The following is a 13,508-nucleotide window of genomic DNA, read 5'->3' as shown; positions in this document are numbered from 1 at the left end:
TTGCTAAAATGTAAAATGCTAAGAGTGCACTTACTTGTAAAAATAAATGTGGCGTCATAATGGCCGCTGTGCTGCTCCATGTAGATATGTGTCCTATGGGGCTGTGATTACTAAAGCATTCTAGTGTGTTGTGCATTAATTGGTCTGTGCAGACCCTGCTGGTGTGCTCTAGAAGTACCCTAGTGCACTGTAATATAGTGCAGTTTCAAACTACACTACATTGAAGCACAGTAGGGAACTTTTAGTGCTCACTAGCAGAGTCTACATGGACCCATTAGTAAGTAACACATTTATGCACTTCAGAAATCACATAATCCCATAGGCTGCGTTGCTGTTCCATGTAGACAAGCCCTTTAGATAATAGTTATTCAGCTGTGGTATTTCAATGGGGATAAAACTTAATAGCAAAACATATTTGTATTTATCTACTGCTAAATAACAGGTATGCACCACTACTAAATAGTTAAGGGTTATTAATAAACGTGTTTAGGCGGTGACTTTTAAAGTCTTCTCTATTTTATTTATACAGTGCCATAGGTGGGTCTGACATTTGAGACAAAATAAAAATGACAGGTCTATTCTGCAAGGAACTTGCATTTAAATTTCGATTTAATACGTAGCAAGGGGTGATAAAAGGTGAATGGAGAGGGAAGAAGGTTACAGTGGTGAAGAGTATGAGATAAGCCTTTTATTTTTAACCAGATTGGACGGTCTAGGTCAGAGGCCCAGGGGCTGTCCTACAAGCACAGATGCAGTAGGTGTGCAGAAGCATAACCATGTGATTTTTAACATCTGATTTCACGTGAAGTGTCAAAGCTAGGAAAAACTGCTTTATGTCACTGGAAAGCTAAAACCTCCAACTTTCCCGTGGACGTGTCTTCTATCCCTAGTGCTTCATAAAAGACTATTGCTTGAAATTGTCGCTGGTCTCTCAGACCATGCGAAAACAGGCCATTTCCCACAGACAGGCATGTGATCAGCAACCTGGGCAGTTCAACCCCAGTTGCTACATTCATATCTTTTAGTTCTTCTTCTCATTTTAAAATAAGTATATTGCAGTTTGGGAACCATGTCAATCATGAGGGATGGGGAAGAGGTCAGTGACAGAAAAGTAACAGGGATTTGAAGGAGCATAGTGAAATCACATGTTGAACAGGGATTAGCAAGGGTGCTCCTGGCATATGGGGTGTAATGAGAAAAGGCAAGGAGCCAGAGCTTACATTGCTTCTCACCCGTTAGTTTGATTTCCTTTTAATGCTGGTAACGGTTACCTCTGAGAGTACAGAATGTAATTGGCATTTCATGTAAAGGGTAAGTGCATCTAAAACTCAGGAGTTAAATATTGCTCAACTTTATTAGTACTAATTATCCTGCTGGGGCATCTGGGAAACCTACTTTTTGTTCTGTGGTTGAAGTGCAATGGTGTAGCCTGTTCTTCTTTTCGCACTGAAAACTGCTGCCAGGATGGATTCCACAGTTCAGCAGTTGTGGCAGGGCTAGAACCATTTGCTCCTTTGTAAGTTTTTGAAAAGTTACAAGATAAAACATTTAAATCAAGAGGAACTAATTTACAAATGCCTTTTTATTTTGGTTTTGCTCCACAGGTATGAATTAAGTGAAAAGATGTTGTCTGCATGTAATCTACTTAAAAACAACCTAGATGATCCAAAGGCCTTAGCCAGCAAAGACATGGTAAGTCCAGTCCAGTGTAAAGTCACTGCTCTGAATGTTTCTCACTTATTCAGTCTCTTTTAGCACAAGTCAGGGTAACTTCCTGTTTTCAGGACTGTAAATTAAATAGTTGGGCCGAATAAAGACTGTCTTTAGACAGTCTCAGAATGTCATTTCTGGTTCCACATCAGAAGACTTTTGTCAACCAACCCATGCATCCTACTGCATGCCAGGAATGTATTCATCCAAAAGACAAGCACATAAAAATAGTATTACTTATTAAAGGGCAGTTTCATTGCATCAGTCCATTCCACTTATATTTTAGAAAGTGTTGTGCTAATGTGGCTGGCAAGGTTGGATGTGGATTTGGTAACCACACTCCTGTGGGAAAATATACGGCTTCGGGAGTTAGCATTCCTTTTGATTACAAAAGTACAGAGTATGTTCTGATGTGGAATGTGCTCTGCCTCTTTCCAAACACAGACGTACATACTGTTTCTTTCTCAGTTGTGAAAATAGTCTTAATATAGTGCAAACAAGCAGAATGAGGTTGCTGTGCTAATATTATCTTAAAGAAATAATATCACTTGTTAAATATGGAAATTACCTCCATTTGTGCATTTTGTGTGGGTTTTCTGAAGATGAATGAATGTAGATTGCTGTAAATATAATGTGAAATTGTGTTCTGTACTTACAACTGCAACTTTTATAACTGGAGGAGGTGTGAGATACAATATCAAATGCCTGACTGCCAGTGATGGGAAGCACTGCAGCCCCTGATTTCCAGGTGCTCAGCACCTCTGATAATCAGGCCAAAGGTCTCTAACCTAATGTCTTTCTAGTTCTGATTTGGGCCTGACATTGTTGGTTAATGTATGGGTGACATACAGTTTTAATCTCTATATTAGTCCTGCCTGCCCTGGTAGTTTTTCTTGAAAAGAACAAACTTTCAAGCCTAGTGGGTGTTAAAAGTGTCCATAATGAGATAATCAGACGATTGTTTTTGCCCAGCAAGGGTAATCTGAACTTGTGCATTATGTTTCATGCTCAAACTGTTTGCAAGCACAAGTGGTTCTCTGTAGTTGAGAACTCCAGTCTAATCCGCTCTAGTTCTCTTTATCTGCAAGCTAGAAATGAACCTTGTGCAAAATGTTCAAACTTGGGCATCCAACGTTAGTCACCTAAATAAGTGGTCTGATCTTTTACCAAGGTATTGAGCATTCTTAGCTCCCAATTACATTAGTGGGAGCTGCAGGACACTTTTATTTAGATGCCTAAATATGAGGTGCCTGAATGTAGGTATCCACATGTAGAAAGCATTGTCCTTATTCACAGTTTATTTGCTATTTACAAAACAGCATATTGGTGAAATGTTGGTCTATACTGCTTTCTAAAGTAAGAAAATATTTCTGTTTGTAACACTAAAGGGCATTCTGTATTAATAATTATTGTTTGAGTGTTTCTCTTTGGTAGTGCCCACAATATGCTAGGTGTTATATAAACAAAAGGGACTATACTAACAGTTTACATCCTAAAAGTTGTATGTTATCAAGCATAATGCCCTGGCTTAGGTAGTAAAACAAGACGTAAAGAAAAACACTATCCTTCCTTTGAGGCGCTTACAATCTCTGGCCCTGATTCTGTCTCAAGATCTACTAACACAAGTGCCAGGGGCAGCACCAGCAAATACTGATGCAGCATAAGGGCCTAAAGAAACACATTGAGTGAATACACCATTGATTGCCCCTGGATTTCTTGATGAGAGTTAAGTTTCCCTGCCTGTGAGGCTTTGTATTGAAGGGAGCAGTGCTGGGGAGAGACCAGAACTAGAGAATGGAGAGGGAGGGAAGGGAGAAATATCTGAGTCCTTCCAGGTTAGAATGAAGACACCTTGGTGAGGCAATATAGGGAAACTTGCACTGTAGCTGTGTACTTGAAAAACTTCAATGTCCATTGCTGTTAGTCTGGGACATTTCCCTAAAACAAGACTAATAGATACACTTAGTTATTAACTGTGTAAGGAGTGAGTTACCATCCCAAGCCCTGCTCCTATCAGTCAACACTTGATACGTATGAATTCTGGTGCCAGTCGTTTGTCGAACTTAGTACCACCGGAGAGACAGGCAAGCTTCCTGGAAATTAGGTGAGATGGGTAGAAATTAACAACCTCTGAGTTTCACACGGAGGTTTGTGGGAGGAGAAGATTTCATTTTTATTTCTTGGGTTTGAGTTGAATACTTTCTGCCCACATCTGACTAAAGAAGTCTTGGTTTCCTGAACTTTCAGCTCATGGGCCAGAAAACACTATAAATAGTGCATCCATCTGAAAATCTTTTTGTCTTGTTTTTGGCAGAGATTTTGTTTAAATACCATCCAGCATGAGTGGTTTCGTGTATCGAGTCAAAAGTCAGCTGTTCCTGCAATGGTTGGAGACTACATAGCTGCTTTTGAAGAGCTTTCTCCCCCTGTCCTCCGACACATAATCAACATGGCAGATGGGAATGGCAACACAGCTCTGCATTATAGTGTGTCACACTCTAACTTTGAGATTGTAAAGCTGCTTTTGGATGCAAGTAGGTTGGCTGTTTTTGAGGGGATTTTGGGATGGTGGGTGGTTTTTGTTTGTTTGGTTTTTTTGTGTGTTACCCTCACAGGTAACATCCCGCCAGTCAGCTCCAGAATTCTGGGTTTGGGCTTCCTCCAGCAGAATTCCTCCAGAATTTTAATTCTAGAACAGCACAGTGTAATTTCACACTAAAACAGCACTGGGAAGTAGGGATTCCAGACTTGCTTTAGGGGTGATGGTTTTTGTTTAACTTGCAGAAGAGAAGGCAGTGTTGTCTAGTTGTTAGATTAGGCAACTGGCATCTAGCTTCCTAGGTTAGATTCCAGACTTTGCCAGTGACTTGCTGAATGGCTAATCTAGCCACTGACTTAGAGGTTGAGCCTGGCCACCGCCTCAGCACCTGTTCACTGCCCTGATGGCAAATGGAGACTGTAAAGGTGCAGCAGCAGCCAGGGGAGAGTTTCCCTAGCACAGGAGCAGTGTGGGGCTGCCACATGTAGTCCTATGCTGCCCCCTTTGCAGCCCAGCGTAAGCGGGGGAGGGAAGGAAGGAGTGGTAGGAGGGAGAGTTGCCATAGTGACTGCTTTGGGCTGAAGTTCAGGCAGTGGATAGCCCAGGTAAGGCTGCTGTAAATTAGAGCTGGCCCCCGGCAGAAGGTGGATAGCGTAAGGGTAAGCCAGACCCCACCCCGCCTCACATGGGCTCTGCCCCATGTGAGGTACAGAACAGAATTTGTCCCTGCAAAATAGCTACAATACTTACCTGCTGTACCTCAAAAGGGTGTAGAGAGGCTTGATTAATGCTAGTAAAGTGGTTTGAGGTTCCCAAATGAAAGGTGCTATGCTAATGATTGTTCAACAACAAAAATAGAAACACCAGCTAGAGAATGAACGGATCTTAATGTAATGTAACAATGCAGCACATCCAGCACCAAAGACTTCCTCGTCCGTCGACAGGAAAACAAGCACTTCAAATGCTGTAGGCTGGCTTGAACACAGGCTGAGTGGAAGCAATGAGTCACTGCAGGAGAATGTGGGTAATGTCTAGGGCACAGTGAAATGTGACAGGACTGAGTTCTAATGTAAGCTCTAGACTATGTTGGAAAGAATTTTCTCTCTTACCTCCCTGAATATATCAAGGTAGCATGAGCACGCTGCTGCTGTTCTTCTTCAGGCCACAATAGCCAGTGTAGTTGCATTAGTAATTAAATGAAGTGACTGGAATTGGAAATGCCAACTATTATGGGCTAGTGCCGTGTGAAAAGGATTGTTGCACCAGGCATCCTGTTAAAAGGTTTAAACATAGTGGAATTCCTTCGTAAGTGTCCGTGTGGACAGCCCTTCCTTTAATTACTGTATGTGAATGGTCACTAGCCGCATGAAACCGAACTTCCCAAATCAGGTATGTGCATAGGCGCAAAAGCCCCAGCTGGCAAGGATGGAGTGAGTTGTAATAGCGCACAGTGTCTCTCAACCTTTTGCAATCTGTCACCCAGTGTCACAATAGAAAAAAGGTTCAGGACCCTTCCCTCCCATCTAGCTATAAAGAAAGGGAGGGTAGTTGAGAACTCATTTCCTATGAGGCATTTTAATGCTTAGGCAGACCAGTCAAGTAAGAATGGCTTCAGCTGGCACTACCACAAGGTGTAGCATCTGTCACCCACAGCGAGCAGCACTTAAAAGGGGTCAGATTCTTTTCTGCCCTTTGAAAACCTTTGATTCTTTCAGCTGAATTCCCCACTGGTAACTGAGGGGCCAGCATGTTGGCACTGGAAAGCAAGAATGGATCTCTGTAGTTGGTTATAGTAGTATAATTGACTGCCACTCCTCTGAGAGGTGGATGCATACGTTTTTTCACACCTTCCCGTCCTGCTTTTTCTTCCCTCATCACTTTTGCAAATGCCATTTTTGTCTGAAAAACAGGGAGAAACATGAAGATGTTGCTGTGAATTTTTTTTCCAGAGGTAAATCTGCCGTGGAGCTGAAACTTCAAGCCTCTTACAGAAACCTTATATAAATCCCCTCTCGCCCTCCAAATGATAATTAAAATATGAACACATTCAAAAGGTACTGGATGGTAAATGAGTACTAGCCCCACTGAACTCAAGAATTTTAGGAATAGAAGACAGACTGGTGTATTAGGTTGGAACAAAAAGAACAGCTCTTTTAGTTCCCGACACCTCCTCAGAGGACTTACTGTATTTGTTCCCAGACAAGTAGTTGTTAGAGCTTGAAACCTTTTAACTGGAAAGCCTTTTCTAAAGCTCCAAAACACGTCAGAGTAGCTTGTGCAAAACGTTAAAATGGTTAGCACCAATGTAAGTAGCTAAAGGAAAATGTGCTGTGAGGGAACCTTTTGGTCTTGAATTTCATTGGCCAAAATCACTGACTATTTTGTTTTTGGAATGAGGATTCCCTACATGTAATTAACAGGCTCACCCAGATGGCCTGCCCCAAATTCCAACCTTAGGCTGGTATTGTATGTAATGTTCTTGTAAAATTTCCAATCATTTTTTAAAATTTAACTGTGCCTCAACAGTGACAAATAAATTGCTTCGTGTCCTTTCTGTGGCACGTATGTCATACATGTAATGAAGAAGAATTATTTTCTTTTTTTGGTTCAAGAGCACCTTTTCTTCCTCAGCTTTCCTTTGAATGCTTTCATTATGTGAGCGACTACTGCAGATTCAATAGGCTGTTCTAATACCAATTTATTCAGTTCATTAGTACAATTCCTGCTTTCCAAAGAAACTATCTCATTCCTCTGCAGATGTTTGTAACGTAAATCATCAGAACAAGGCTGGCTATACCCCCATCATGCTGGCTGCTCTTGCAGCTGTGGAGGCTGAGAAAGACATGCGAATAGTGGAAGAACTCTTTGGCTGTGGGGACGTGAATGCTAAAGCCAGTCAGGTCAGTGCTGTCGCACTCAGATACCATTCAAAGCTGTTTTGCTTTGTAAATTGAATATAAAGTTGCCTTTATTGCAACTGCAGAGCAGATGTGTGACTTTGCATTAGTTCAGAGTTTGCACTGACTGTACGCAGCCAGTCACTGCCTCTTGACATCTGTATGTATGGTTTTGGTTCCTGTTTACAAAATGGAGCCATGGAAAAATATTTGAGCTTTAAATAAGATTTTTCTTTTTCAAGCGCCTCAACTGTCCCTCTTTCAATTTTGGGGGGGCACTGTGTGGAAAAACAAAACTGAATTTCGGGAGAAGTTTGTAAACTCTGTAGAACTCGTAGTTCATTATACTTTGTAAGATATTGTTACCCCCAACTTTTCTCCTAAAGCGAATCTTCTCTTGTGATCATTTTGACTTCTTTAAGCAGTTGCAGATGAGAGTGAGTATGTGCATGTGCTTGGTTGGTTGTTAATTTTTGCTGTGATTTTCCTCACAGGCCGGCCAAACTGCTCTGATGCTGGCAGTAAGTCATGGACGGATAGACATGGTTAAAGCTCTGCTGGCCTGTGGTGCAGATGTCAATATCCAGGATGATGAGGGCTCTACTGCTCTGATGTGTGCTAGTGAACATGGACATGTAGAGATAGTGAAGCTCTTGCTGGCTCAACCCGGATGTAATGGCACCCTGCAGGACAATGTGAGTTGCCTTTCCAGACACTGCTCTACCTTTCGACGAGATAACTTTTGGAATGTTGATTTCTTTTTGACGGAATGGAGAGATTCAAAGATCTACTTACATGAAATTTATGGCTGACAACCTAAAGTAGAAATGCCAGAATCTTCTTATTAGTCATAGTGCATGCTGTGATTATTTTTCTTTTAAATACATGATTTTCTGAGCACTTCCAAAAATCAGGTCGTTCTTATTAAGGTGCCTAAACCTAGATGCTTAACTTCACGCATACAAGTTTGAGGGTGGGAATTGGCCTTAGTACTCAAACCTCATTTTTTTACTGAATGATTTAAAGACTTGTGGTGAGAAATCCTTTTTAAAAAACCAAAACCTAATTTTCCATATGTTACTTTCTCCTATGACTTAATAGTCCTCCTTCAGTGCTTCTGTATGATCATGACAAATAATCAAAATACTGACTGTTCTTCGTAAGTTCTTCTCTTGCCCAAAGCAGTGATGCCGTGAGTTTGTGACTTTCAGTTTGCCATCTCCAACCATTGAACAACATTACACATTTGTTCATTGTTGAGGCAATGTGTGTGCTCAACTGCAAATGATATGCTTGTATATTTCTTGGTTAAAAAAGATCACTGCACCCTGTGTGAGTAGATAGAGGGTTTGATCAATAGATCCGTTAAAACTTGAGACTGTCTTGACTGAGTATTATGGCTGTGTCCTTGGTGGCAGTATTGTTCCAGGGTATGTTTGGATTCTAGCTATTACTGTCACCCAATTATTCACTTTCAGCCCTTACACAAAGTCTGGCTTTTTTTTTTAATTTGAGGGTTTAACCTCCCTGTACAACAGTTATAACACTTTCAGTGCATCCACCTTAGTCAGGAAGCTCAGCTGGTTTTACTGCCCTCAAAGTGAGTGGTGTACAACAGCTGGCCTCATAGGCCATGTCTCCATTGAGATAAAAAACCTGTGGCTGGCCCGAGTCTGCTCACTCTGGCTCATGGGGGTTGGGCTCTGAAGTTGAAAAATTGCTGTGTTCAGGCTCTGGCTGGGAGCCCGAACTGTGGGACCCTGCGAGGGTGGAGGGTCCCAGATCTCAGGCTCGAGCCCAAGTCCAAACATCTACACAGCAATTTTTAACTCCACAGCCTGAGCCTGAGTCAGCTGACCCGGGCCAGCTACAGCCATTCCATGAGGCTTATATCCCTGTATAGACGTACCCATAGACGTGTGAGTGAGGTTACCTTGGTGTAACAGATCCCTTCTTAAAGCAGTCTAGGGCCACTGGAAACAGGTGCTAATTTTGAGCAGCCTGTCAACATTCTGTCACTCACCTTGGTGGTGCCTAAAATATAGGCGATGCTATGGCACCAGCCCTGGCTTAGGTACTGTGGTGCTGTCCCTTACACAAGCCATACAGTTGTAGATCTGTTGATATTAAATTACCTCCAGTTCTTTGATATGGGCAAGTACCTTGCTTGCAATGAAGGGTACTTTGGCATTTTTAAGGAAGGATTATATTTCTACTGGTCCCCTTTAATGACCAAGAATTTGGTTTCCAGCTGCCATTATGGAAATGAGCTCTGTGCTATTGATTTGTGCCATCTTGCTAATGATTCAGGAACTTTGCTGAATGCTTCCTGCTTTTCCAGGACAAATCTGTGTACACCACATATGTCCCAGTGTTCCTCGCTCAGCACCAATATCCTAGTGGTTGACCACCCCACCTCCTGCCCATTCAGTAGAATTAAACATATTAATCACTCATCACCACCTGATAAGGACGCATTTCACTTAAAGGTGGCTCATGCAAAGATCAAGGCTGCAGCTTCCTTTAGATTGGTCTTGACTGCTCTAATACCAAATGCCCCAGCAATAGTTAACAAGCCTGCTCCTCCCAAACATCTAACTGTGATGCCAGTCATAACGCTGGTGTTGTAGTGGAAACTTGTGTGGACAAGGGGAGAAGAGGCTGGCAGCACACTGGTGAGCTGTGGTGATATCAGGGCTGTTATTGGCAAATCCCCTCATGCCTTGTGAGCTAAAAATCACTGGTCAGCACGCACTATGGCTGAGTGATGCCTGCATCCGTCTCAGGAGCTCGACCTCAGGAGGGGAAACAAACACTAGCTGCACAGGAGGGAGACTCAGGGCAGGGAGAGCCTCTCTCCTGACTGACTTGTGTGCTGTGCAGGAGGGGGTCAGAGATAAGGAGTCAACTGTCACGCTGTCTGGAATGGCTCCAGAGGACTGTGGATGCCACCCTCAGGGCAGACTGTCAAGAACCAGGGCACGAACCTCAAATGGGCTGTGAGCTCTATGCTTAGATTTCACCAACCAAGTAACAAGTGTGAACACCTCCAGCACTAGAACAGCCTTAATAGGCAGCCTTGGGAATGCCAATCTGGTCTTGCCACTCAGGCAAGCCTGCGTCTGTGATAGCTGGTCCCTTACACCAAAAATCACAACAATATTCAGGTTAGTGCCAGTCCCAAAGGACCAACCACTTACCCAGCTCAAGTGCACCCTACATCTCTCACTAAAGACAACACTTGCAGCCAATCCTATTATAAATTAATTAACAGTTTATTAACTAGGAGAAAGAAATAAGAGATTTATTTACATGGTTAAAGCAGGTAAATGCACACACACACAAATGAGGTACAATCTTAAGTTCCGCTCTAATTTTGAAATAAATAAAATATCTTGTGACACAAGAAAATAATATCTATATAGGATAATATTCGTGGGTAGACTCTCAGCCGGGTGCACTTGGAATTAGGAATGCAGCTGCTCTTACTCTTAACTGGAGTTATAACACCGCTAATTCTCATTGTATCTGATTAACTTTTATCCCTCCCTTCACTTCCCTTCCCCTCTCACCAATAATGCCATTTCTCTCAAGCAAATTCAGACCAATCTCCTGAAATCACTGGTCTTACACAGAATTACTTGTAACATTATTGTGGTAATGGCACACACATTCTTTCTCAGCTATAATCCAGTCCCCTTGTTGAGAGAAATTATGAGGCCTCTGGCACTTGGATTGCCTCATAAAACAGAAACACAAGGCTTGTTGTCACTTAATTATAATAAAGGAAATTAAACAGGACCCTAAATTAGGCTGGCTGTTTGAGCAATAGGGCCTCATTTCAGTAACTTCTATTCTCTGTAGACTGAAGGAGCTTTTAAGGGGCTTGATAATGCACCCGAGCATTCATTTTTTTTCTTTTTTATTCTTTAAGGATGGCAGCACAGCACTTTCGATAGCCCTGGAAGCTGGACACAAGGACATAGCAGTTCTTCTTTATGCTCATGTAAACTTTTCCAAACCACAGTCGCCGGTTAGTATGTTAAATGTTCCTGGTTGCTGAACACTGAGTTCACCTGGTATCTCTCTGTCCTTGAGACTAAATATTGAAAAAAATATCATGTGGTCAGTGTCTGGAGAGGCCGTGCTTTAACCAAAGAACTTTTTAGAGAGATGAGGTTGGTGAGGTAATATCTTTTAGGGGACCAACTTATATTACCTCACCCACCTTTTCTCTCTAATATCCTGGGACCAACATGGCTATAACAACACTGCATACAAAGAACTTCAACAGTGCCATGTAGGTAATCTGTCTGTGAATATGCTACCTACCACTGCATGCACAAATGCATATAGCTTGTGGGTATCTCTTGTTTGGTAAATACTTAGCTTCTGAAAGGTATTGGGTGGGCAGCACAGGATAGGACAATCTGTGTTTATCCACAAGACAACCTTTAAGCAAATAGTGCAATACCGACCAGGACAGCCTGGACCCTGGCAAGAGGATACCTCCTCCCCTTTCTCTCTGGGTGAGGACAATTCATCGTCTGTGTTAAATCAGACATGCACGTAGACTGGCCAATGTACAAGTTTCTTTTGCATAATTGCGATGCCTATTACAGAGCAAGTCATCAAAGCAAGGTCAGCTCTAGTTTTGTTGCAACCCTATGCAAACTGGCAAATATCCACCAACTCTCACAGTCTGCACTTGTCTTCATGATAAACAGTTCCTAAATGTTTTACTGCCGATAATACCGCGCTACTTCAGACACTAGGCTATATGTAGCCAGCACAGCTGCTCCTGGACTGAAACAAAACACGTTACTTGTTCTATATAGGTTGAATTTTAATTGCTGCCTTCATAAACTGAAGGGACAGTGGTTCATGTGCAGTCTGTTTAATCTCTTTAATTAGCTGAATTCAGTTAACTAACTGTTCTTCCCTTTCCCCTTTCTAGAGCACACCTAGGCTCAGCAGAAAGACATCTCCTGGTCCTACCCGCAGAGCCACGTTTGATTAGTAATGCACAAATATCTGTAAATCTTAATGCCATCTCTAAGCTGCTAATTGTTACTGTATTACAGAGACAGATACTGAATGTAATTGTCTTGTGCCTGAACTCACCAGCAAATTGAAAGCAGAACCTAGTGCTAAAGGTAGAAGACTATAAACTTGAAGAAAGCATACAGTTAGATAGTAGTCTCCTAGTAACATAGCCAGAACCATTCTTTTGTCATCTATCCATCATTGCAGGATACGGCATAAATCCTGTTTCTCTTTGCGGTAGAGTCTGTTCCGTTGCATTATGTACAGTTTAGGAATTTTAAGCTATCTTCACAGGTATGAGTGTTTTTCCCCCCCCTTGGACAAGTGTCATAGCCTCCAGGGCACTTTTTAATTGTTCTCTAAAATATTTATATTTACTGTACATGGAGCTATTGGCAATTATTATTTTCATAAATGTCATTCCAATATAGTTTTGAGTTCTTTTTAATTATAAAAATTGCAATTGCTTATGTAGTCAGCTTTTTGGAGCTTGGGCTGGTGGGTTGATGGTTTAGAAATAGAAGAAGGGCTCTCTGACAGGTCTGAAATTAGCTAAATAAATGAGTTGTCACCAGTTGGATGTATTGTATAACTTTTATATTAAAGATAATTGTATCTATAAAATTAAATGGCACAGTATTTTCAACATTTTATATTCTCTAGTAATTAAAAACTATATGAAGAATTACATGTATTGTTACCATATGTTTATTAATTATGTGTCAGTGTCCATAGGATCCATACATAATGTTTATCAGAGAACAAAATTAGCGGTATCAGCTATATGTTCCTCTCTAGCGGAATTAAGTAGTTCTCAGTGCATATTTATGGAATGCTATTACCTTGTCACGTTCACTTTAGTCATATGTATTTAAATGTTTGAAGTGCCTTAGACTCTTGCCATATTTTCAAAATAAAATTTCATTATGCTGTTATACTCCTCTGCTACTTTAGTTGTGATCTACCATCATCCAAAATGTTGTGAATTACAACTGCAGTAGTGAAGCATGCTGGATTGATCGGGTCAAAGCTGTGATGAGTGGATAGTTCAACACTCTGGGGTTACTGTTAACATTGTCGGCTGACATCACTCATTCATCTCCTATAGCCCTGATCAGGTTATATTTGGTAGCTACAGGTTTTAAGAGTTTCAGTAGGCAAACAAGTCCTTGTCTGGCCATCTCCATGAGATGAGGCTGTAACATGGGATCATTTTGTCTCAGATTGCTGTTGTCATGAAACGTACAATTGAAAATCTAGTTTCACAAGTTTTAAAATGTTATTGATGTTGGTCACTTTTTACATTTTGTACATCT

The 13,508-nt window shown here is 41.5% G+C and overlaps 1 protein-coding gene across 1 annotated transcript in view; it reads left to right on the top strand.

The window, feature by feature from the left end:
• KANK1 (KN motif and ankyrin repeat domains 1) overlaps positions 1-13,129 on the top strand; it is a 64,474-nt gene extending 51,345 nt beyond the window's left edge. Inside the window, exons 6-11 of the mRNA XM_045020533.1 lie at positions 1,605-1,692; positions 4,025-4,244; positions 7,007-7,149; positions 7,641-7,841; positions 11,081-11,179; positions 12,104-13,129. Of these exons, the coding sequence (XP_044876468.1) occupies positions 1,605-1,692; positions 4,025-4,244; positions 7,007-7,149; positions 7,641-7,841; positions 11,081-11,179; positions 12,104-12,166 (814 nt within the window). The 3' untranslated portion in view covers positions 12,167-13,129. The remainder of the gene's footprint in view (positions 1-1,604; positions 1,693-4,024; positions 4,245-7,006; positions 7,150-7,640; positions 7,842-11,080; positions 11,180-12,103) is intronic.
• Positions 13,130-13,508: the final 379 nt, after the last annotated feature.

This window comes from Mauremys mutica, chromosome 6, assembly GCF_020497125.1.
Source record: "Mauremys mutica isolate MM-2020 ecotype Southern chromosome 6, ASM2049712v1, whole genome shotgun sequence".
NCBI classification, from domain to species: domain Eukaryota; kingdom Metazoa; phylum Chordata; order Testudines; family Geoemydidae; genus Mauremys; species Mauremys mutica.
The sequence above is the reverse complement of the archived record's forward strand: the minus strand, read 5'-3'. Positions and strand labels throughout refer to the sequence as shown.